Genomic DNA, 25,485 nt, shown 5'->3' with positions numbered 1-25,485 from the left:
ACAGAGATACAATGAGGACTGGGTGTTATAGTACCTGTAAAATGTCTGGCACACAATAGGCGCTCAATAAATGCTGACTCTTCTCCCTTGATAGGAGCTGGCATGGACCTGGTGCACAACAGATGCTCAACAAAGCTTTGCCCAATTGATTGAGCCTCGCGTTTTCCCCTAAAGCAGAGAATAAACTGCATTGTGTTTCCTCTTGGAATGAAGCCAAACCCAATATTAATTTTTTTCCTGAACCACAGAGTTTCAGAAAGAAATAAAAGCGAGTAGAGTGATTGCAGTCTGAAGCAAACCTCTATAATTTCTGTAATTACAGAACAGGAGCAAAACAAAGCAGGAGTGCGCACAGCGTAATGGGAAGGAGAGGGGGCCCTACTCGCAGGCCCAGTGTTCCCCTTTTGCCTCCCCACCTCTTCATGGTGCCCCACTCGCTCCAAGTGGGTTGTGGGCTCAGTCCTGGCCCTGGACAATGGCAGCCCTGAGACTTTGGCCTCGGCCTTTTGGCCTCTGTCTAAGTCTCCACCCCACGCAGCTGCTTGTCCCTCTGATGTAATGGGACAGAGGGGGATTGTCCAAGTGGCTGCCACACGCTACCTCCCCCGCCCCCATCTGGCCCAGGGCTGGGCTGCTGACAGCCAATCTGCCGGTGAGGCCGGCAGGCCCCACCTCCAAAACAGATCCCCAGTGCCACTCCTTACCACCTCTGCCCTAGGTTGCCACATCTCAAGTCACCATCATCTCTTGCCGGGGCTCTCAGTTCTTCATGAGCCTCCCTGTCCACCCTTGCCGCTCTGTAGCCTCTTCTGGGTCACCAGAGAGAGACTCATAAGTGTAAGTAAGATCACCCCCACTTAACCCCTCCAGTTTCTCCCATACCATTTAGAATAAAACCTGAACTCCTTGCCGTGGTCTCTGAGACCTTGTGTGATCTGGCCCCTGCCAGTCTCTGACTAGCGCTGTCCCCTGCTGCATTAGACATTGGACTGCAGCCACACTGGCCTCCATGCTCTCTCAAACAAGCCAAGTTTATTCCTGCCTTGGGGCCTTTGCACTTGCTGTTCCCTCTGTTTGAAATGCTGTATCCCAGAGAGTCAAATTTCTGGCTTCTAATTCAAACTGAAAAAAAAATTGTGTTCAGGTCAAATAAAACAAGCTCAAGGGCCAATTTTGACCCATTTTGCCATTCTGATCTAGAGCTTCCAAACTCCACATTTTCTTACAAGGCATCTCCTCATTCAGGGATTGGCAGAGGTATTCTTTCTGCTTGGTTTGGCCCATTTTTGTCGATGGCTTTAGAACTTGGTCACAGAGAGCACATTGGGGCAACATTTTTAGCACCTTCCTGCCTCGAGTCTCTTCCTTTAACTCCTTCCCAGAGCCCCTCTGAATGAGTCTTCTGTAATACTAACCTGTTCTCATTAAAACCCCTGTCCCATCCCTGCAATTGGTCTGTGAGTTCCTTAGCCAGGCTTTCAAGGCCCTTCACAAACTGATCTTCCTAGCTTCAAACCTCCCTACTTGTGTTCATGCATTTCCTTCCACTTGGGATGCCCTTCCCTCTTTTTGAGCCTGACGAACACCTATTCAACCTTGAAGACCCAGCTCCAATGCCCCCTCATCTAGGCTACCTTCTCTGGTTGAATTAACTCATTTCTTCTAGGCCTACAGCATCTTATTCATACAGCTCTTACCACAGGGTATTATGATTAGCTATAGGCAGAGATATTTCTCCTTCTAGGCTATGACCTTGTCAAGGTCATGGACCTTATTAATCCTTGCAACCTGAGTGTCCAGCCCAGCTCCATATACACATTAGGCCTTCAGTTCAGTATTTACAACATTGAATGTTTCTGCTGGCCCCTGTTAATTCACTGATTCAAACTCTGGTGACTAGGGTGTAGTTCAGAATACAAAATGCTTGAAACAATGGTTCCATTGCCATTCCAGCACATAGCATGTGCTCAGTAAATACTTCTTTTTTTTTTTTTTTTAAGATTTTATTGGGGAAGGGGAACAGGACTTTATTGGGGAACAGTGTGTACTTCCAGGACTTTTTTCCAAGTCAAGTTGTTGTCCTTTCAATCTTAGTTGTGGAGGGTGCCATTCAGCTTCAAGTTGTCCTTTCAGTCTTAGTTATGGAGGGCGCAGCTCAGCTCCAGATCCAGTTGCCGTTTCTAGTTGCAGGGGGTGCAACTGAGCCATTCGGGAGCTCTGCAGCAGCTCAGTTCACGGTGCAGTGTTCAATTTTAGTTGCAGGGGGCGCTGCCCACCATCCCTTGCAGGAGTCGAGGAATTGAACTGGCAACCTTGTGGTTGAGAGCCCACTGGCCCATGTGGGAATCGAACCGGCAGCCTTCGGAGTTAGGAGCATGGAGCTCTAACTACCAGAGCCACTGGGCCGGCCCCCAGTAAATACTTCTTGAATGAGTGGAGTAAGTGGGTAGGTGAGTGAATACAGAGGATTTGTCACTTGTGACCTCACATCACAGTACCCTTTTGAATGTTACTGTGGTGGAATTCAGTTAATGGTGACATATTAAAGACCTAGAAAACTGTGGAGCCAGGTTCTTGCTCTGCAGAATATTCTTACCTGGTGAGGAAGAACTGGAAGATTCTAGAAAAAGACCTTGAAAAAAATACCCCAAATCATGAGATCGTAAGAGGCTTTCCTTCCACCCACTCTGGCAGCAGGTAAAAATGAGCCACAGACTGGCACTCAAGGCAGGGAGGTGTGTTGTCTTCCTGCAGCAGATCCATAGAGCCGTCTTCCAACTCTGAGTGGACCCTGCTCCCCAAAGCACAGGAGCCTGTTTCAGAAAAGAGGAGGTAACGATGGTAAAAGATTAGTTCTGCTTCAGAAATCATTAATTTTCTAAAAAGACAGTCGGGTTCCCTTGCCGTGAACTTGCTCGTGCCTAGGCTTTCCAAATGCTGTTTTTCATGAGAGAGGGGAGCGACAGGTTAACGAGCTGGTGTCAGGCATTAAAATTCCCACGCAGCTATTCCCCTAGAGTGAGTGAGCGAGGCAACTTCTGGATGCAATCTATGTAAGCACTGGGTCCCAGGCCTCTTCACCAATAGGGGTCCCTTGATCCTTTTCCTCCCATCTACTAGACGTTTGGGATTTTTTTTTTCTTACCAGACTTTATTACAGAATGATCCTTTTTTATTATTAACTAAACATGCAAATGTGCCACTCCCGGCTTCTGTCAGGCCCAGAGTGATCAGCTAGACCATTCTGAATTGGTATAAAAAGAGCCAAATCAAAGGACTTGATGTTTATATCAGCTAGTATTCCCAATGGCAACTAAAGGGACGATCTGCACGGGGATTTTGAAAATGCTGAAAGACACTGGAGGGCCTGAATAATGAACCCTCAGTAAATGTTAGCTGTTATCATCATCATCATCATCACTAATCATTGCTATCAGAGCCTCTGGGAAGCTGTGAATTCCAGATTAAGAGCCACGATCCATACACAGATGGTAACAATCACAATGATGATAATGGCAGAGATTCCTAAGCCCTCACTGAGCCAGGCATTCTTTCACACGCTTTACATGCATGATCGCATTTAATCGTCACCACAACCTTATGAGAGAAGTGTTATGATCGCCCCATTTTACAGATGAGGATCAAATCGGGAAAGGAACTCACCCAGCATTAGTAAGTGTCAGAAAAACCTGAATGGCGTGAAGCTGAGGCCCAGTGCACAGCACCAGTTTGAAAAACCTGTAGGTTCTGGAGTTTGGTTTGAGTCTCCCTGATAGTCAACAAGTAAATCCAGAGTGGAGACCAGAAGTTGTTCCCACAGACATTACTGAGAACTTGGTCAAGTGGTGGCAGGGTGTGCACAGAGATTCAAGATTGTAGCAGGAATCCCTTAGCCAACGTAAGCAAAAATGGGGAACTTATTTTATGACTGTGGGATGGCTTTGTAAACTCTTAACAGCAGGAATGTAGCCAGTCTTAAGAAAGCCTGGAATCACAAAGTAGAATACCTTGAAGACTCTCTCTCCATCTTTTGATCTCTGCTTTCCTTCTTCCTCAGCAGACCAACTCTCTTTGCTGCTACGAGTGCAAGGTGGTCAGAAGCAGGCTGCCTCAGTGGGAACAAGTTGCTGGAGAGACTGGCCTTCTTTCTCTGCCCAGTGCCAAATTGCCAGGGAAGGAGGTTTAATTGGCTAGACAGGGTCAGGTGATCAGCTGTGGTCCAAGGTGACTGGATCATTTTAAACAAATACGGCGGCTGGAGCACACAAGGGTAGATCATGGGGACAGTTTTCACAGATAATGGCTGGTTCCCCCCAAAGGGAGTCCATTTTAGTCTCCCCCACTTTTCTGAGGCTGCTCTTTCCCTTGCATATTCCAAGACTCCATGGTAGACCATAGAACCGCCTGCCTCCCACCTCCTGCCATTCCTGACCATGTGAGGCGGTCACCTTAGATGAGTCCAGAGATGCTTCTGACAGTGCCACACTCAGGCCAGGATCTAGATGGGCATCGAGACAAACTGTGGGTCATCCTTGAGAACAAGAAGCAGAGTTGGCAGTAGAGTTTGGATTGTCCAAAGGTTGTCTGATCTTCCATGAACTCTAGAAAGAGGCAGCGGTGTTTGGTAATGGGGACTGTATGCGAGGGGCGAGAAGGTGAGTGCCCAGCAAACCTGGGCCTCCCCAGCAGGGCAGAGCTGAGGGGAGGACGCCATGTGGGGCAGAGGCCACACATTGTTTTGACTCAGCTCTGAGAGACACAGACCAGTGCTTCACACGTTCCTGTTTGCTCTGAGGGTTCCGTGAGTTTATTCCGTTATTAATTTAAATTTTTTGTAGAAGTTTAGAAATTTATAAATTTGTATAGAAATTTCAAAGTAATTCTTAAAATCCAGAAAAGAGAAAAAAAAATCATGTATACACTAATCACTGGTAACATATTAAGGTTTATCCTTCAGTATTTTTTTTTAATAGATTTGGGGATGAGGCAAAATAGGATCATACCAAATAAACTGTTTTGACACCTGCTTTTCTCACCCCACAAAACAAGGGGCTCTCTCCTATATTCTTACATGGTCTTTCACAATTACTGCAAGGTTGGATAGAGGACGCAGAAAAATATCAGCTGCGTTCCCTGGCTCCCAGTGAGGCTCTGAGGAGATGCAGTCCCTCTGTGATTTATCTTTTCCTGCTGATAAAATTATGGAACGTCTTCCTCATGGTGCCCCCATGCGTACCCCCACAGCTGTCCCGAGGGCAGCGGGGCCCCACTCCTGCATGTTCCCAGCACTCCATGGGCCAGCCACGCTTCATAGACTTGCTGAGGTCACCCCAGCTGGGTGGCTCCAAGGGGACTCACATACAGCTCAGATGCTAGTAGGCTTCCCGCACGCCTGCTGCTCTCTGCCCAGGGCTGCCCATCAGCGCTACCTGCCAGTTCACCGTCCCTCTTTTCCTCTGCTTTGTAGGCTGTCACCCAGGGATTGCAGAGAGGGCTGCTCTGGAGGTGACCCACCACAAAAAATCATCAGGTAACATCAACAACCAAAATCATAACCATTGATGGAGTTCTCTTTCTAAAATGGTCAGGTGAAAAGCACTCTTACAACCATTAATGCTCATTTTTGCCACAATTCTACAAGCCAGGTAGCATTAACCCCATTTTATAGATAAGGAAACTGAGGCTAGAGCAATCAAAGATAGTACTTTAGGTCATTCCGCTGGTAAAAGGCAGACTGGAGATTTGAACCCAGGACTGGACTGAGTCCCGGGTCACACACTGTTCTCTACCCCTCACTGCCTCTGGAACTAGAGGTGAGAAAGGGGCAGTATAGGTAGAATATCTGGGGTGACCAAGGGTCAGAGAGGTCGTATAAACCAGTGGTCCTTCCTCACCTGAGGGCTGGGGCTGGGCTCCCGGCATAATAATCTCCTTTCAGGAATTTGTTAAAAGTATAAATTTGGGGCTCATCTGGAGATTCTGATGTGGTACATCTGGGGTGGGACCTGAGAGTGTGTCTTTATAGAACAGGGGTGTCCAAACTGCGGCCCGCGGGCCAACTGCAGCTCGCAATCCATTGTTAATTGGCCCGCAGCAAATTCCAAAAATATATTTAGTTTACTTAAACCAGGTGAGGCAATCCGTCCTTCACCTCTAGAGAGTGGCCCGGCTGTTTGTGTATTTTACCGCATACGGCCCTAGGTGAAAACCGTTGAAAAAAGTTTGCACACCCTTGTTATAGAGCTTCCCAAATGACTTGGGAAAACAGCCGGGCATGGGAACTGCTGATGAAATAGCAACAAGTCCTCACCATTTGCCAGGTAGACGGTGCCTCACTGAATAAGTGAAAAATGACAACCTGATGAGGGACGTACTATTATCATCCTCAATTTAAAATGATAGGGCAAGTGGCGCCCAGAGAGGTTAAGAATTTTACTCAAAGTCTCACAGCTTGATAGGGGTAAAGAGGTCAGAGTCAGTCTGTGCTCATATACCACTTCCACCCATCACCTGCAGCCAGGACACCTTCAAATCTGCCATAGCTTATCCTGCCATGGCTTTTATGGTGTCAGGGAATGAAAATCTGATTGAATCCATAGAGGCAAAGATGAAGAGCACTTAATATTTCTCTTTGGAAATTTGGTCACCTCGTGTTTCTCCTCTGAGCAGAATACGTAATGGAGGGCACATGACACAGATGGCCAGAGTTGGAGCTAGTCCAGGAGACAACAGACCACATCCTCACATGTTGTCTTGGGAAACAAAAGGCACCTACGTCCCTTCCTCTGGGAGCAGGGGCTGGCAGGAGGAAGACGGTTTATGGGAGAGCTTTCTTGGGCCCTTAATTTTCTTGTGGGTTATTTTTTGTTATTTTGGGGAGACTCCAGAATCTTGCTCTTCTCATTGCCTGTCACCCCAGCCCTCTGTTCTAGGGTGACCTTGAGCCGCAAAACTGCTGTCCACGTGGACCGGGGCCGACACCGCACGTCCATCTGCCAGGACCCCTGTGTCCAAACTCCGAGACATGGCAACCAATGGCAGCAAGGTGGCTGATGGGCAGATCTCCACGGAGGTCAGCGAGGTCCCCGTGGCCAATGACAAGCCCAAAACCCTGGTGGTCAAGGTGCAGAAGAAGGCAGCGGACCTTCCAGACCGGGACACGTGGAAGGGCCGCTTTGACTTCCTCATGTCCTGTGTGGGCTATGCCATCGGCCTGGGCAACGTCTGGAGATTCCCCTACCTCTGCGGAAAGAACGGAGGCGGTAGGTGCTGGCCTGGCCACCTATCAGCTGGGCCTGGACCCCACAGAAAATGTCCCTTAGACGTTTTCTGGGGCAACCTTAGGGGAATGGGTCCTCTAAAAACTCCAAAGGGAGTGTCAGGCCCCACTTCCTGTTTCTTGTCCTTTTACCAAAGTGTTTCCCAAAGGGCGATTGTCCTCTGTCAATGACATCAAAAAGTTCATTTGCAAAGTGTACGGGGTGTGTTTTCAGCATAGGACATCCTTGGGCCTCACTGTGGCTGTGGGTGCTGCTTTTGAGGCAGAGTGTATGGGAATTGTGGCTGGGACCCCAGAGTGCCCTGCCATGCTGGTTTGTCTGACCAGGGTTTCTCCAAAGCTTTGGGGCCACAAGCATCTCTCTTCTCCACTTGCAGGAGCTTTCCTGATCCCGTACTTCCTGACACTCATCTTTGCGGGGGTCCCGCTCTTCCTGCTGGAGTGCTCCCTAGGCCAGTACACATCCATCGGGGGCCTGGGGGTGTGGAAGCTGGCGCCTATGTTCAAGGGTAAGTCTGCAGAGTGGGGCTGTGCGTCGTGGTGGTGATCCTGCCCATCGGACGGTGGTGAAGCCAGGGCCTCCCTAGCACCCCGGCCCTCTGGACCACGTCTGAGCAAAGTGGAGCCATTACAAGGGCCCAGATGACAGATAGTGATACAGCCAAAACCTACGGCGGTGGAGGTGGGGAGAAGGACCCAATCCAGAGGCTCCCACGCTCACATCAGCCCGCCCTGTTCTGTGAGCTCATCTCCCTGGCAAGGGTTGGGTGTGACTTTCTTTGCTTCCTTGAGCAATGCCGACAGACACTCAAGTGGACACGTGGGTGGGGAATCACGCTTGCCTGGCAAGCCCAGTCCCAGCCCCACTGGTGGTCAGCCTAAGCGCGCGCGCGTGCCTATAGCAGACACAAGGCCTGGCTCCCTCACTTGCCAGAGGCATGTGACTGTAGCCAAGGTCCTGCCTCTCTCCAAGGCCGGGTGAGACTGTAGATGTGGGAAATGATAACAGCGACACACACCGGGCGGTTATCGTTATTAAATGAATGTCATGATGGTGTGTCCTCTCCCAGGGGTGGGTCTTGCCGCTGCTGTGTTGTCCTTCTGGCTGAATATCTACTACATCGTCATCATCTCCTGGGCCATCTACTACCTGTACAACTCCTTCACCATGGTGAGTGGCTCCTCCGACCACCCCTCACAAAGCGCCCGACCCAGAGCCCACCCTGCATCCACTGGGACCACCATTCTGCTGGCAGGGCCATTCCTCAGGCTGGGGGCATGGTCTTCAGCAGCCCTGTCTCCCCACAATGATAGCACTGTGACCTGAGCCCCGGCTCCGAGCCAGGCACTTTGTGTGGGCTAACATCTAATCCTCATGACACCCCTCTAAGGTGGGTGTGGGTAGCCCATTTCACGTGGACCTGGGTTCAAACCCTGACCCTATTGGTATATACCAGGTGTGGGGACTTTGGGAAGGAGACTTCACTTTTCTGAGCCTCAGTGCCCTCATTTATAAAAATGATGGTAAAAGGGAAACCTATCCCTTAGGAGTTGTGAGGATTCAGGAGTAAATGTGTGTAAAGTGCTTAGATCTGTGCCCGGCAAAGAACAAGCACTGTAAGTGTTCACTGCTAGCATCGGTGTGCATGGGGTCAAATGGGTGAGGTCTCTTGCCCAAGGTTGAGTAGCTGGGATGTAGCCCCAGGATGGACACATAAAGCCTTAAAGAGGCAGCTTGGAAAGCTGATTTTCAGAGTGAAAAGTTAGCTGTGTGCCATTGGCGTAATAGATAATGCATCTGACTACAGATCAGACTGAAAAGTTAGAGGTTCAAATCTGAGCTGTGTGACACTGGAGCTGTGTGACCTTGAGCAAGTTGCTACCCCTCTCTGGTCTCTAAAATGGGGCTCATAGCATGCCCTGCTTCCGAGATCTTTCGGGAAGGGGAGGTGAAATAATGTCTCAGGAGGCTCAGGTTATGGTGAGGGTAGACAGGGTGTGTTGGGACCACTGTTGCCAGCCGCAGGGGGCTCAACGGGGTTTGTCTGTGCCACTGTGTCTTTGCAGACGCTGCCGTGGAAACAGTGTGACAACCCCTGGAACACCGACCGCTGCTTCTCCAACTACAGCATCATGAACACCACCAACTTGACCAGTGCCGTGGTGGAGTTCTGGGAGTGAGTGTGGGGCCATCCCTGGTGGGGGGCTTACTAGCCAGGGCCAGCACGTACAGAGGTACCCTCAAAAGGCGGATGGACTACTTGTGGAGATGTGGGTGGGCCTAAGGGAACCACAGAGAGGGTGAAGCCCCTTCCTCCCCCAGAAGGAACTGGACCCTGGAAGGGGCCACGAGACATGCACTATGACCTTCAGTAGAGAAAGCTAACTGCAGACAAAGGCACAGCCAGCGGGGAGAATACCTCCTGCCATAGGTCAAACCCAGCAGAAGCTGGAGGGCAGGGAGCCGGTGGTGCAGCCATAGCAGGCAGCCTCCAGGGCACGGAGCAGGGTAGAGGAGGTTGGACAGTGGCCAGTGGAGGGGAATACCCATCAAAAGTGGAGAAGAATCACCAGGAGAGGCCAGTAAAATCCCAATTCATCCTGAAAACCAGTCCAGTCTACTTGGAAACCCGGAGTCACTTGGAATAAAGACACACACACACACACACACACACACACACGCAGTCGATAGAGAAGGCCATGCTTCAGGGGAGCACATCATGGAAGATGTGGATGTGTGTCGGGGGCAGTCATTTTCCCAAATGAGGTCCTGGGGCCCAAATCTCTTTGGCATGGAGGAAGCATGCATGCTTGGCAGCTTGAAAGGGTCTGAGAGCAACCTGGAAAGTTCTACTGCACTTTAGATACGCTGCCAGGAGAAGCCATTGTCAGGAGGTGTCAGAACAGGTGATGCCAATCTCTATGTGCTAAACCGTCCTTGGCTAAACTGTGTCCTTCCTTACAGATGTCAATCAAATGCTACTCCAGCTGGTTCTGCTTTCGGGCATCTCCCACATACAGTGGTCTCACATGTGTCCAGGCTTTTTATTCAACTATTTATTCAGTAAACATTTCTTGAGCACCTACATGCCAGTCTGGTGGGAGACATAAATAAGCAAACAGGCAGAGGCAGCAACAGGGGACCAGTGCTGAGAGGAGAGGCATGCAGGTAGCTGTGGGGGCCCCAAGGAGGTGCCTGGACCAACCTAGGTGAGGAGTGGCTTCTAAGGATGAAAAACAGTGTGGGGAAGACAGGTGTTAGCAGAAGGAAGAGTATGCGTGAAGCCTTGGAGGCAGGCGAGAGGGAGGAAGCAAGGCTGGAGTGCGGGAATGACACATTGTCCAGTCTTGTGAGAGGTGGAGGAACTGAGACCAGAGAGACAAGCAGGGGCCAGCTCATGAAGGCTTTGCACCTGGAGAGTTTGGGCTTCATTCTGAGAACAATAGTGTTCACTGCAGAATTTGAAGCAGAGGAGTGACATGACCAGACTTGCAGTTTAGAGGGATCCCTGGGCCTGGCATGGGGGCAGAGTGAAAATCGAGGCAGGGGTCCTGCAAGGAGGCTGCTGAGCTGTCCCGGGGAACAGTGGTGGCTGACCTACGGCACTGGCAAGTCAGCACTTTCTCCCCATCAGTATAATGGGCCCCACAGACCCACCCCGCTCTGGATCTCAGTGACCACAGATGTCAGCACGATCACGATGGAGGATATTGCCCATGTCCACGCCCTTTCCCCCCTCCAGCCCCTGCCAGCCCCACATGACTTTCTTCTCCCTCCACTGTTCCACCAGGCGCAACATGCATCAGATGACAGATGGGCTAGATAAGCCAGGTCAGATCCGCTGGCCTCTGGCCATCACCCTGGCCATCGCCTGGATTCTTGTGTATTTCTGTATCTGGAAGGGTGTTGGCTGGACTGGAAAGGTAAGAGGTGTACACAGTGGGAACCGGAGGGGGATGGATCTACAAAAGGATCTCTGCCCTGGACCAGAAATCTGTACCTCCCAGGAACCCATCATCTCTCTGTGCCTCAGTTTTCTTTCCTGTAAAATGGGGATAACAGTACCTAACTTTCGGGCAGGTGTGAGGAATAAAGGGAATAATGCAAGTCATGCCCTTAACACAGTGCCAGGTTCATGGTAAGTCTCTTACAATTCCCCAGAGCCTGGCAGAGCAACCAAAAAACAGGCTAGTTGTTGCTCATGGACCATTGAACAAACTGTCCCTGAGTATCTACTCTGTTCCATGCCTTGTTTCAGGTCTGTGGGGGGTCCCAAGGTGAACATTCCACATCCCAGCCTTTGAGGAGCAACAGAGATGAATTGATTAATAGTTCAATATTCAGGCCTTGTATTCAAACAGTCCTGAATGCAGATCCCAACTCAGCCATTAATTTGGCTGTGTTACCTCCATCAAGTCACTTCACCTCTCTGAAACTCAGTTTCCTTCTCTAAAATGGGGCCAATATCTATGCTTCTCCATTGATTTGTTTTGCAAATCAAATGAGACAGTGATTTTGTAAATCACTCAGCAGCTAGCAAGGGGAGTTACTATTTTTGTTTTTATTACTGGCAAGGGCAGAGCCAAGCCAAGCTGGGGTGTCCAGCCTGGAGACATCCAACAAGCTTGCTGATCAAACTCGGGGGAGTGAAACTGGCCTCACCTGTACTTCTTTCCCCCTTTAAGCCCCATCTCATGAGTCTGGGGACAGAAGGTGGCCAAGTCTCTCACTGGCCTTGGCCTAAAGGACTCAGGGCAAATGTGTCATCTGAGGTTTGAGCAAGTAAAGGGGAGAATGAATTTGAGCTGAATAAGATTGGAGACAAAGAGGTCCAGACTACCTAAGAAGCTGAACTAGCAAAACATAACCTTAATGAATTCCACACTTGGGCATGGGCACAGATGATGAAAAGCTGCCCTATTTCATTCAGTCTGATGGGACCTTTGACCCAACAGATTCTCAGACTCGAGGCTGGTGTCAAACAGCTTTGCTATCTCCCTAGGCTAGGCAGGCAGAAGGAGGGCACAGGTGTCTCCTGGCACAATTTTAGGAAGCAGAAGAATGTAGGACCAAAGGTCTTCGGAAGAGATAGCTAAGTTTGAATCTCAATCCCCTGGTTCCTAGCTGTGTGCTCTTGAGCAAGTAACTTCACTTCTCTAAGCCTTAGTCTCTTTATCTGTTAAGTGGTCACAATAATAGTACCTTACAGGGTTGTCACAAAGACTGAGGGGGATAATCTATGCAGAGTGTATAGCATATGCCTAGCACATAGTAGGTACTCAATACATGAGATATAATATATCAATGATAATCATTTTGAGGTGGTATCTAGAGTTCCTGCTATATGAGGAGACTAACTACTTCTTGGGGACAGAGAGTAAAGCCTCTCTCACTGCATCTTTTGAGTGAGTCAACCAATCCATCCATAAGCTTTTACTAAGCACCTACTGTGTACCTAGTTCTAAACATGGAAGGCACATTGAAATGAGAGACCTGGACAACATATATTAAGCATGGTGTATATTCTCCTGCAAACAAGCTTTCTGAGTAGCAAGATTGATTTTATGCATTTTCCAGACAAGAAAACGCTAGGCTCAGGGAGGATAAGAAATTGACCTAATGTCACACAGTTTTAGGTGACACAGAGGGTTTTGACTCCCTTTTTACTAAATAATTCCAAGTACAGTGGTTTTTCTATGGGATCATGGCTGCCTTTCTAACCCTGAAGAATCTCAGAGTCAAGTCAGGGAGATGAAACTAACCCAGAGAACAATTTATGCTGAGCATGACTCAGAGATACAAAGGTCATTGAACTTGAAAATTGCTCTTTCACACTAGTGAGCAAAGAAATGCAATTTCAGACAATGATCTCAGTCTTTTGATTATCAATTTGGCAAAAAATAATTTTTAAGATGATTATTCTCAGTGCTGGCATCTTTGAAGGAAAGGCACCCTCTGTAATGCTGGACAAAATTCAATTTCGGGAAGATAATTAGGCAATATGGATTAAAAGCCTTTGAGACGCTTATTCATTTTTTCTCAGTAATTCCACTTCTAGAAATTTTTCCCAAGACTAGTATAATTTTTTAGTGTAATTTGTAGTGATTTTTTAGTATAATTTGTCTACTTTTATAGACAAAGTTTTATATACAGGGGTGACCAACGTAGTATTATCATTGAGATTCACATAGAATTGGAAGTAACCTCAATGGATAACAGTAGGGGAAACTTTAAAAAGGATGGTGGAACCTCCTGAGGGACTATTTTGTATAATTAAAAATCACATTGTAATGGGACAACAAAATAATCTTTAGTATACAAAACAAGAAACAAAGCTGTATATACTGTGTGTTTTTGAACTTTAAATGAGAAGGCAAGTACATAATTTGAGCCTCATTTTGTAAGAAAATGTGATTGTGTATGCAAAAGAAAGTCTCAAAAGAGGAACAGAAAAATGTTAACATTCGTGCATTTATGTATTTGTCAGGCATTTATTGAGTGTCTACTGTATACCATTGATTGTTCTGAGCACTGGGAAAACAGAAGTGAGTAAGACAAGCCCTGTCCCTCATGTAACTTACATTCTAGGGGCTGTTTAAAGGAATTTTGTGTGTATGTCTGTGTTATGTAATGCTTTAAAAATTTCTTTTCACCACATGTATTACTTGAACAATTTAAACAGAAATCAAAAAATAGGAGGGGTAGGGACAGGGAAAAACTAGGGGCTGAGCTGGTTAGCTCAGACTCTAAGGAGAGGCTGCAGAAAAGTGGCCAAGCAGAGCAGGTTAGAAATCCAGAAAGGCTTCTTGGAGGCTGGAACCAAACCCAGAACCACAACAGGTACAAATGTCGGTGAAGTAGGGAAGGGGGAAGCATGGGTCCGCTGAAGGGAGCGTGACCGCCTCACCCACTTTCCTCCCAGGTCGTCTACTTCTCAGCCACGTACCCCTACATCATGCTCATCATCCTGTTCTTCCGAGGAGTGACGCTGCCCGGTGCCAGGGAGGGCATCCTCTTCTACATCACGCCCAATTTCCGCAAGCTGTCGGACTCCGAGGTGAGCGGCGCTCCTGGACTCCGGTCCTAGAGGGCACCGGCTAGGTTAACAGCACACCTGAGTCCTGAGCCACCGTTTAACTGCCTTAGGATAAGTTAACACACCTCTCTGACCTTCCTATGTAAACTGGGATTGTCCCCTGGTAGAGCTGATTTGCACATGTGGAAGACCCTGAGGCGCTGTGGCTCTGATGATAATTTTGGCTGTTTTTTGATCATTCTATCTCTAGGTGTGGCTGGATGCGGCTACCCAGATATTCTTCTCCTACGGGCTGGGCCTGGGATCCTTGATTGCTCTCGGGAGCTACAACTCTTTCCACAACAATGTCTATAGGTGGGAGAGCCCAGGAGTCCCTTCGTTCCCAGCCACGCCCCACGGCGGCCACGCCCCTCCCTGTCACGCCCCCTGGCCTTTCTCCAGTCAACCCGCTTCAGAGCCAATCTCTTCTGGCCCCTTCTGGTTCACCCCCTCCCCTTGGTGTGGGGACGTGGACCAACCTGCCCTGTAGTCCCACTCCCAGCCACCCACCTCCACCACTGCCCACTAGCTCACCTTCCTGCCAGCCACACCCTTCTGACTGCGCCTTCCCTCTCTTCAGGGACTCCATCATTGTCTGCTGCATCAATTCGTGCACCAGCATGTTCGCAGGATTTGTCATCTTCTCCATTGTGGGCTTCATGGCCCATGTCACCAAAAGGTCCATTGCTGATGTGGCAGCCTCAGGTCAGCGCTGCACAGTGGAGGGCCAGGGCTTAGGGAGAGGGAGGAGCTAACCATGCTGGCCGTGCAGTCATTGTATCACCAGCACCTTGGCTCTCTAGCATTGAAGTCACTATGTGCCAGGCAACACTGAGCATTTATGTGGACTGTTTTCCTGAATCTTCCCAGCACTATGGGGTCGATGCTCTTGTTATCCCCATTTCACAGATGAGGAAACTGAGACTCACTGAGGTCACCTGCCCAAGTTCAGGGAGCTAGAAAGGTGGTGGAACTTTAGCGATGAGTCCAGATGTGGCTGATTGCAAAGCCTGGCCATACTGTCACTTCCAGAACAAAGTTCTGACATCTGGGGGAAGAGGACCCACTCTTGCCCCCCTGGGATATAAACTTTGGTCCAACTCAGACATGTTCACCACCATGACCCAAAGCACCCAAATCAGTGCATTTGTCCAAGTGCCAAAAATGTTCTCACCAAGTGGGCTGTGCCAACTCTACTTGCCGCACAGTCATCCATGCCCCAGTGTCCAAGGAAAAACCCAGGCAACTCTCCCTATCCCTGTTCAGCCAGGAAATCAGCAAACATGGGGGACTGCTGTGTACATGGCAGAGGCTCTGGGCTCAGGGAGGTAACATGACATGCCCCTTCCCTGTCATGGAAAACTGGGCTGGTCGTGTGGAAAGGAACGTTCCCCACTAAGGGCCTAATCTCACTGCTGGCCAGGCTACCACAGTCCGTCATCTCATCTCACTGGTCCTCTTGCCTCTGGACTCAACCCTGTAGCCTCGCCCGCTACACACATTGTTTCCTCATGTAGAAAAAGGGACAGACTATACTCACTCCAAAGATGAAATGAATTAAAGCCTAGAAAATGGGTGTGTGCTGGGTATGCTGTAGGCGCTCGGTATCTTTTATCTCTTTCTCCTTTGGCTCTTCCCCGCACAGGCCCTGGGCTGGCGTTCCTGGCGTACCCGGAGGCAGTGACCCAGCTGCCCATCTCTCCCCTTTGGGCCATCCTCTTCTTCTCCATGCTGCTGATGTTGGGCATTGACAGCCAGGTAAGCACGTCCTTCCGGCACCTGAGGAGCCCCCACCCAGCCTCAGCCATCCAGGAGCAAGCAGGGAGAGGACGCTACTGCATTAGGCCCCAGGGAAGATGGTCAAGAGATTCAGACCCTAGAATGTTCTGCCTCATGCAACTTCAGGGAACAGCTCAGCCTCCTTCCCCATTTTCCAGATGGGGACAGATGCCCAGAGGGAAGGGACCCTCCTGAGATCACAGCAGGAGGCAGAGGCGGATCAGCCTCTATCCTGGGGCTGTCCTGACCCTGCTGTCCAGTGTGGCCGGGCTCTCTGGTCTTCCCCCAGAGAATCAGGCGTCGTGTGGGTGGGGGCTGGGATCTGCTGTGGGTGGCTGATCCGCGTTCCCCCCTGAAGTTCTGCACAGTGGAAGGCTTCATCACAGCCCTGGTGGACGAGTACCCCAGGCTCCTCCGCAACCGCAGGGAGCTCTTCATTGCTGCCGTCTGTGTCGTCTCCTACCTGATTGGCCTCTCTAACATCACCCAGGTGAGCGCCGTCAGCACCTGGCCCTGAGCTGCCTGCCCCGGGCCACCCCTAGGCTCTCTTCACCCCAGCCTTGTCTTATCCTCCTCCCACCCGTTCACTGAGCACCACCTTCGTGCCTTGCCTGGCACACATGACAAGGAATCCGATGGGCTGCCTGCCTTCGAGGGGCCCCTGGGCTGGTGGGAGACACAGATACTGAGCTAGAAATGATAGGACCGAGCTAGAGAATACAGCCCCTAACGAGGCCTGGGGCACCAGGGACTGCTTCCTAGAGGAGGGATATGAGGGCTGAGTTTTGAAAGACTCACAAAAGTTAAGTGGAGAGTCAGGGTGGAGTAGTGGAGTAGGGCCTTTGAAGGTGACACTGCCCCTCCTCTCATTTTCACTTTTCCTTTTCTGTCGATATTAATGAGCAATGTTCTTTGCATTCAAGGCCTTCCCAGCCTACTCAGAAGACAGACATATGACTGATGAATTGTACAATAAATATAAATGACCCTGAAGCCATGAGCTCAGCCCTACGGATCTGATTTATGATCCACAAAACCTCCCTGACCTAAATACAGTTCAGACTCAGAGTGACTGTTCATTCATTCCTTCCTAGTTGCTGAACATCTCCTATGGGTCTGGCATGACACTGGAGATTTCAGCAGTTACCATGACAAGTTAACCTGGCGGACAAGACTTACATACAAATTAGATCATTAAATGCCACAAGGAAAAGAGAATAGTGGGACAGAGAATGACCAGCAGGGATGCTACCTCAGACAGCGTAGTAAGGGGAGGTCCCTCTGAAGAAGTGATAGTTGAACTGAGACTCAGATGGTGAGGAAGAGCCAGGCAGGGGAAGATCTAGCTACGGGAAGAAAACACAGCCGGTGCAAAGGTCCTGAGGTGAGAATAGGTTTGATGAGCTTGAGAAACAGAAGGAAGGCCAGTGTGGTGGGTTAGAGGGAGTGAGGGGTAAGTGGGGGGTGCAGGACTTTGATTTTCTATCTCTCTACTTAGTGATATGTTATGTCATTGTCTTATTTGACCCATGTATGGTTTTAATCAGGGGAGGGCCGTGAGTGATTTAGCATTGTAGACAGATGGCTGTGGTGGCCAGCTCCTCTTTCTGCCCTCCAGCCTCACTGGAAATGGGGCATTTCCCTCCACCCCCCCCAACCCCCGCCCCAGACATTTTCTTCCCAATCCCCATAGAGTCAACACACATCCTGTCAGGGTCACAATGCCCTCAGTGCTTCCTCAGATCTACCCACAAGTCTTCTTGGTGCAGTGTAGCCTAACCCCCACCATGTCACACTGCGAAGCCCAGTCTGTGAACTGTGAACTGACTGCCCTGGACACTGGAGGAAGTGGCCTCACTCTCACCGCTTTTCCTCCTGCAGGGGGGCATTTATGTCTTCAAGCTTTTTGATTACTACTCTGCCAGTGGCATGAGCCTGCTGTTCCTCGTGTTCTTTGAATGTGTCTCCATTTCCTGGTTTTACGGTGAGCATCAACCTCTCCTCCTTCATTCATTCATTCATTCATTCATTCATTCACTCACTCCTTTCTTTAATCATCATTCAACCGATACAACTTGAGCACCAGGCCCTTTGCATCCATTAAGTTAGTCCTCACAACCATTCAAGGATGTTAGCACAGGAGGTCCCAGGTTTAGAAGATGCCATAAGAAGAACAGTTTAAACTCATTTAAAACAGGAACCAAACATGCATACATACATACATACATATATAAATATAAAAATAAGATGGGAACCAAAATTTCTTCCTAAACTTTGAGATAAATGGTTTGTTTGAGATTTTATTTAGAAAAGGGAAACCCAAACTAAAAAAAAAAAAATCTGAAGTTAAATTATTTTTTAAAGCTGGGCTGTGATTAAAAGTCTGCACTATCTTCGAGGAAAGCATGAAGGGAACAATGATTTCATCTATTTATGTAGTGGCCTCAGTTTCCAGACTTAGGCGGCAGTGACGTATGCGTCAAAGGATGTCCTTCCCCACATTTTGATTATCCCAACAAGGTGACGTGTTTGAAAGAAATGTCCTCCAGGGTCCCTGTTCGTCCTGGCTAACCATCGTGTATCTTCTTTGCCCCCTCACTTTCCTCCTCGTTTTCCTTTCCTCAACTCCAACTGGTCTAGTGCCGCCCATGACTTTGCTTATAACTGGAGCAGTGCCCAGCACCACTCACGAACTTCATGACATCTGTGGGTTTTTGTAAGATTGGCAGTTCTTTGCGATCTGTCACCCGTTGCTGACAGCATCGGATCCTCAGGGAAAATGCCCTCTGCCCAGCCAGGCTTTGGAGGAATGGCTGGGGGAGATGCTGCCGGGGAGGGAGATAAGAGTGGTGGGGACACGGTTTATATCTGATTGTCGGTAGATATGTTCACATGAAGTAACTTGCTTTCCCACACTTGCTGTGGGGGGATTTCGTTATGGAACACTTAGAGAACAAGGAGCCCCCCCCCCCCACCACAGCATTCGCCCACGTTACAGGTGAGGAAACGGGGGCTCAGAGAGGTTAGGTGACTTGCCTGTGGTCATACTGGGACAGATTGAGTTTAGCCTGTAGTGCTCACAGCTCATCCATCCTGCCTGCTTTTGTTCCAAATGTCACAGGTGTCAACCGATTCTATGACAACATCCAAGAGATGGTTGGCTCCAGGCCTTGCATCTGGTGGAAACTCTGCTGGTCCTTCTTCACCCCAATCATTGTGGCGGTAAGAACAAGGCTTGACGAGCCCTGTTAGGATGAGAACATACTAGGCCCTGGGGCAACCCAGGTCCAGAGAGAAACTTCTGGAGGCAAAGGCAGATGGAAGAGGCCCCCAACCCCTGTTTCCTAATAATACTACCCTGCCATCAGCTTAGCATCTGTTCTGTACCCTGCAGACACATTACCTCATCCTCACAAACCTCAGCAAATTAGATTTTATTGCCCACTTGCCTGCTGAGGGACCCAGGGCTCACCGGCCAGCATCAGCCCGCATATCAGTGCTGCCTTCAAACCCGGTCGGCCTGATTCTGAAGTCCACACTGTTCATCCCGGGAGGCCTCGTTCCCAGTGTCTCCCATTCCTTCCCGAAAGAGGAAGCTGAGGCATGAGCAGGACTGGGAAGGGGGTGCCCCAGGTCCTCGGTGTGGGGTCCACTGCATATGTTGTGTCCTACACAAGGGCACCCAGCCAATGGCGGATGGGGGTGCTGACATCCACCCTTGTTCTGCTTGCCAAGCTGGTTAACTTGGAGAAAGGGATGTGTTTTTCTTTCGGTCTTCCCGAGGAAGCACCGTTTTCTATTGGTCTTCCCAGAGGAAGCATCTTTTGCTATTGGTCCTTCCGGAAAGGGTAGCTTCTTCATATTGAAGAGGGGTGTCCTTTTCTATGGGTTCCTATGGAGAAGGCACTTTTGCTCTCGGACTTCCCAGAGGAAGTGCCTTTTTCTATCATGCACAAGGGCACTTTGTGTACTAGCAGTGGCCTTGGGTGCAGGATTCCCAAGATGCCGGGCCCTTGTGAGTGTCAGCCTCGGGTTAGGGGTGGAGGACAGTGGGCCTATTGGCTGCCCAGTCCAGGGAGGGAACTGGGTCGTCCAGTCTGGGTAACTGACTTTCCCTTCCCCGTTCTCCAGGGTGTGTTCATTTTCAGCGCTGTGCAGATGACGCCGCTCACCATGGGAAGCTATGTTTTCCCCAAGTGGGGCCAGGGCGTGGGCTGGCTCATGGCTCTGTCTTCCATGGTCCTCATCCCCGGGTACATGGCCTACATGTTCCTCACCTTAAAGGGCTCCCTGAAGCAGGTAAGTCCCTTCTCCGCTCTGCGTCGCTGGTGCCCTTCCTCCACTGTGCTGGGAACAGCCTCTACCCTTGTGGGCTCACCGTCGAGCTGGGGAGACGGACAAGTCAAGACGAGTGAAATAGAGTGCTGGAGGTGCCACGACTGGGGTACACCGGGGCTATTGGTTAGGGAAGGCTTCCTAAAAGAAGAGGGAGCTGAGGAGACACCTAAGAATGAGCTAGAGTTAAAAGTAGAAGCAGAAAGCGTGTTCCTAGAAGAGGACGGGAAGCATGTGCAAAGGCCCACAGTGTGACTGGAGGGGAGAGTGGGGAGGGGTGCAGGGGGTTGATAAGAGAGGAGGTGGAAATGTAAGAAGGTGAGGCCAGATCATGAAGGGCTTTGAAAATCAGGACGAGAACTTTGCACTTTATCTTGAAGGTAATGGGGACCGTGGAGGTTTTGGAGTTGCCAAAGGCGGGGATCAGATGTATTGAGGACCTTCTCTAGTCCTCATTTGTGAGCTTGATGAAGCTCACAGGAAAGCCCTCAAGGAAAGATAAAGCATCTAAGGCACGCTGCCCAGCAGGGGCCCACTGGCACACCTCAGAGCCAGCTCTTTGTTAAGTTATATGGAATTCTTGAGTGAAACAAGGCAGTGCTGGAGGCACCCAGGCGCTCGAAACATTGATGGAGTAAGTGTAAGCGGAGATTTCACTGGGGAGGAGTGGAGAATTCGGTTTTGGAGGGCCGTAGCTGGGAGGACCCAGAGCAGTGGCTCTCAACCATATTCCCACCAAGATGTCCCTGCCAGACCCACTCAGAGCCAGAGGAGGGGCTTTCAGGTTGCAGCATAGGGAAGATGGGTGGCAGCCGATGTGCAGCCCCTGAAGTTGGTGGGCACTCTCCTCCTATCGCAGGTAGAGAAACTGAGGCCAAACGGGGAAACCGCTTACCCATTCCTTGCAGGAAGTTATAGCAGAGCCGGGGCTTGCAGCCCTTTCTTCCAACTCCAGGTTCAATATTTTCATTTCCCATGATCCTCTGCTGAGCCTCAAAAGGCAATCAGGTCTGCATTTTGTGAAAGAAAGCCTGTGTAAAGGATCAGTGGCGGGAAAGAACAAGGCAAGTCTGAAGACAGTGTGTGATCTGATGAGGCAGTATTACAAGGGATGTGTGTAGAGAAGGTAGTGGGACATACGTCCATTCAGCAAAGATGTATTAAACACCTACTGTATGCCAGACACTATTGTCAGTGCTGGGTCAAAACAGACAAAAATCCCACCCTTCTGGAGCTTACATTCTAATAGAGAAAGATCAGCAAATAACAAAATAAAGACACATTTAGATAGGGAGGAGTGCTATGGAGAAACAGAGTAGGATGGGGTTTAGGGAGCAAGGCTTTGCTGAAGAGGTAACACTGAGCCAAGGCCTAAGGAGGTAGAGATGAAGCTGTGTAACTATCTGAAAGGAGGGATGTACCAAACAGCCGGTGCAGCAAGTGCAAAGGCCCTGAGGCAGGTACGTGCTTGGTGTGTGTGAGGAGCAGTGAGGAGGTCAGCGTGGCTGTAGTGGAGTAAGTGAGGGGGTGAGCGGAGGGCATTGAGGTCTCAGGTGACAGGGGCCAGATCGTATGCGGCCTTGTAGGATTGGGTGAAATGGGAGCCATGGTTGGGTACTGAAGAGTAGCGGAAAGTGATCTCTAACATAACCCTTCCAACTGCTGTACTGAGAATAGAATGAAGGGGATGATGGTCAAGAATGGAAGTGGAGGGCCGGTGGGGAGTTACTGCTATGACCCAAGTAAGAGGAGGTGTACGTGGGAGCACTGGAGGGTATGAAGGTTGTGGGGACGTGGCTGGAGTCTGGGTGCTGTTTGAAGGCAGAGCAGACAAAACAGACGTGAAAAGAGGGTGGCAGAACAGAGTGGCCAGTCCTCTTCCGTCCCAGCCCGAATTCTCCCCGGTGCCCACAGCGCATCCAGGTCATGATCCAGCCCAGTGAAGACATCGTACGCCCAGAGAATGGTCCAGAGCAGCCTCAGGCCAGTGGCTCCGCCAGCAAAGAGGCCTACATCTAGGGGTGCGGGGCGGCTCACCAACCCCACATTCTCGCCCCCCGCAACCTGGCTGACCACGACCACCACTTGATGTCTGAAGATAACGTCTATCTCATCCTACCTCGAGTGGCGAGTCCAGACACCATCACCACCCAGAGAGAGGAGGTGGGGAACAGTCTCATCCCGGTGGGCCCTGCTGTGGGCAGCGATACCTGATGGCTCCAGCATCCGTGGACCAGTGACCCTTCTAATCTAGGCCCCGTAAGCATCCAGCATTTGGTGTTTGTGACGGCCAAGCTAGATCCTTTTTATCTTGCCAGGGAGTGTGACGCAGTGAGGCCGCACCCTCCTGGCTTTTAGTCGTTTTCCTGACTGTTCTTTTACTGCCGAAACCCATGACTGTTATCTCGGACTTTGCAGGAGTTCGTTTCCATTGGAACGCAGCTCTGTACACATGAAAAGGGCATTTTGTACAATGGGGATTTCCAGGGAGAGCTCACCCTTAAGTAGCAGGGAGCCAGCAGAGCTTTCATTTTTTCGGTTTTCTCTTCTGGAAGCAGCTTGACTTTAAAATAAGCCCCAAGGACCTCAGTCAGCTTTCCCAGAGCTGCTTCTCAAGCAGTCCGCCTACTGTCCTTTTTCCCTGCCACAGGCTGAGTTACTATCTCTGTGGCTAAGCTTTCCTGCCCCCTCCTCACCAAGCCATTCTGATTGCACCTGGGCCAAAAGCGATCATTCCAGTCGGGCCCCGCTCCCCTACTCGTTGGAAAACTGCCACAAGCACAATTGATTTTTTTATCGCCATTCGTGGGTAGGGGCCACAGATCCCACTGGGAAGTCCCCTAATCGGAGCCCCAGTCTTTCTTAGGCTGCCCACCTTTACAGAGCACAGAACAGTTGCAGAGGAAATCGAGGTGAAGTTCTGTCCCTGAGTCAGAATGGATCCAGTTATCTTTCTTGAACTATCTTTCTTACTGCCACCCCGTTCAAAGCTGCTGCCTTCTCACCTTCTCTGAAATTCTTCAGTGGGAATCCTCTCACTGCCACTAAAATCTACCCAGCCCACTAACTGAGGAGCTAGTGCTAATCCAGCTTCCCAGCCCCCTAAAGTGCTTCAGAGATTAAACTGCTTTCCTGGGAGTAGTTTTTGTTCCTTTTTGGAATGGGCTCCGTGGTGGTGGCAGCGGCAAATCGGGTGAAGACAGTTCCTTGCAAGCCCCAGTAACAGCATTTCTCATTTGCCAGGAAGGTGGGGTCCCATGTAGCAAATCGTATGTTGTGCCCTGTAGCTCCTTAGCTAGTTAGCTCACAAACTGTGTTTTACGACTAATCCTTAATAACTATGGTAAATAACTGTGACTGTGGGTTTTTTAATCTCTTGTCATTCTCATCCGAAAGTGACCAGTGACCAGCATACCAGTTCTTGCAATAAGGTATTACCCTCAGAATATTAAGCACATTATTGTAGAGAAAACAAACAGTATTTGTACACATATAAACATACACACATGTACACTCATCCTCACCCATGATATATAGGGTCTCGTTCGATATTGTGTAGAAATCTAAATCCTTTTCCTGAGGTCATCTGTAAAATAATCTCATTGCTACAGCATCCCAAATGCCAACTGGTGAATCCATGATCAAAATGCATTTGTATTGTTAAATTATAGGGTTTAGACCGAAAGAAACCCTTCACTGTGCCTCATGGTCCCACCCTTCCCCCCCCTGCCCCCCAACCCCATCTGTGTGAATTCTTTTAGAATAAGGACAGGAAGACTTCTAACTTTTTCTTCATTCTTCAATGTGAAACTAACACCAAGTCTTTCTGAGACAAATGCAGTATATTTAATGTTTGTAAGGAAATCTACATAAGATGTTTGGCAAGGAATCCCCTAACTGATTTCCATCCAAACCTACTTATATAGCACAATATTATGTGTCGTACAATTATTGTGAGAACTGTGAATATGTGTAACTTTTTTTAGTATTTGCCCTGGAGGGAAAATATATTGTATTATCATATATGCTTTTTTTTCCAATAAGGATTTATTCTCAGAATACCAAGTAAATCTATCTCTATATAAAAAATATATGTAATATAAACATATTCAAACTATATACAGAGCCTGTTTTAAAAAAAATACAGTATTATTTAGTAAAATTATCTGTTCTATGGACCAAATGTAAAATATTTATAAATGAAGATGCATTTTAAATGTCTATAAATGGTGTCATAACTAGAGCACGGACATTATGTACATTTCTAAGAATTTAGAGGAAAAATAATAAAGGTTCTATGATATACACATCAGATCTTCAATTCTTTGGGGTAGGGAATCAGAACAATAGCCTCTTTCATCAGAACAACAGTACATAGACACAGTAGTATTTTTCCCGGAGACAGAGAGATTTGGGCTCAAAATCCAGTAAGATACAGCTAGACTTCCAAAAAGTCTTGGAATGTGTGGATAGAAAAATGACTCTGAGCTACATAAGGGAGATGTTTTCACTGTTCTAAAGAAACTGTAATATGGTCAATAAAGGTTTAAAACTAGGCTAATAAAGAGCACATTTAGTTAAGAAGGACATTCATTCACTCCTTGATTCATTCCTCAAAATATTATTTTTAATGTTGTTGTTTTAATTTTATTTTTTAAATCTTGTTTAGAAAAATTTGAATTCTACCAAGAAGTTGTAGGAATGGTTGAGTGGACACCAGGATTCACCAGTTGTTCACATGGTGACACTTTAACTCTCTGTCAATCAAAGTTCAGTCTGGGAAGCAGATTGAGTATTATGGAAGAAGAGATTTATTATAGAAACAAGATTTTATACAATTGTGGTAGAAGGTAGACAGTAAGGGTCTGAGGGAGTTGGGGGATCAGAACTAAGTAACTAACCAGCCAGAACAGAGGAGGTATTCACAATATGTGTGTGCCCATAGTTCCTTCTGCCTCTTTTGCATATTGCACTCTTGAGACTGCGTGAGCACAGAATTCCAGCGGGCCCACAATG

The 25,485-nt window shown here is 48.9% G+C and overlaps 1 protein-coding gene across 2 annotated transcripts in view; it reads left to right on the top strand.

The window, feature by feature from the left end:
• The window catches only part of SLC6A1 (solute carrier family 6 member 1), a 40,946-nt gene extending 16,170 nt beyond the window's left edge, over positions 1 to 24,776 (top strand). The window contains exons 2-16 of one of the 2 annotated variants that reach the window (XM_033132796.1): positions 5,468 to 5,530; positions 6,933 to 7,262; positions 7,657 to 7,788; positions 8,350 to 8,450; positions 9,347 to 9,456; positions 11,071 to 11,203; positions 14,203 to 14,337; positions 14,567 to 14,670; positions 14,936 to 15,060; positions 16,001 to 16,113; positions 16,493 to 16,624; positions 18,016 to 18,118; positions 19,256 to 19,356; positions 20,266 to 20,433; positions 22,384 to 24,776. In XM_033132796.1, coding sequence (XP_032988687.1) covers positions 7,025 to 7,262; positions 7,657 to 7,788; positions 8,350 to 8,450; positions 9,347 to 9,456; positions 11,071 to 11,203; positions 14,203 to 14,337; positions 14,567 to 14,670; positions 14,936 to 15,060; positions 16,001 to 16,113; positions 16,493 to 16,624; positions 18,016 to 18,118; positions 19,256 to 19,356; positions 20,266 to 20,433; positions 22,384 to 22,488 — 1,800 coding nt within the window. In that variant the 5' untranslated portion in view covers positions 5,468 to 5,530; positions 6,933 to 7,024 and the 3' untranslated portion in view covers positions 22,489 to 24,776. Of the gene's footprint in view, positions 1 to 5,467; positions 5,531 to 6,919; positions 7,263 to 7,656; positions 7,789 to 8,349; positions 8,451 to 9,346; positions 9,457 to 11,070; positions 11,204 to 14,202; positions 14,338 to 14,566; positions 14,671 to 14,935; positions 15,061 to 16,000; positions 16,114 to 16,492; positions 16,625 to 18,015; positions 18,119 to 19,255; positions 19,357 to 20,265; positions 20,434 to 22,383 lie in introns of both variants that reach the window. The other variant, XM_033132795.1, reaches the window with a different exon arrangement.
• The last annotated feature ends 709 nt before the right edge of the window (positions 24,777 to 25,485 follow it).

Source organism: Rhinolophus ferrumequinum, chromosome 17 (genome assembly GCF_004115265.2).
Source record: "Rhinolophus ferrumequinum isolate MPI-CBG mRhiFer1 chromosome 17, mRhiFer1_v1.p, whole genome shotgun sequence".
Lineage (NCBI taxonomy): Eukaryota > Metazoa > Chordata > Mammalia > Chiroptera > Rhinolophidae > Rhinolophus > Rhinolophus ferrumequinum.
The sequence above is the reverse complement of the archived record's forward strand: the minus strand, read 5'-3'. Positions and strand labels throughout refer to the sequence as shown.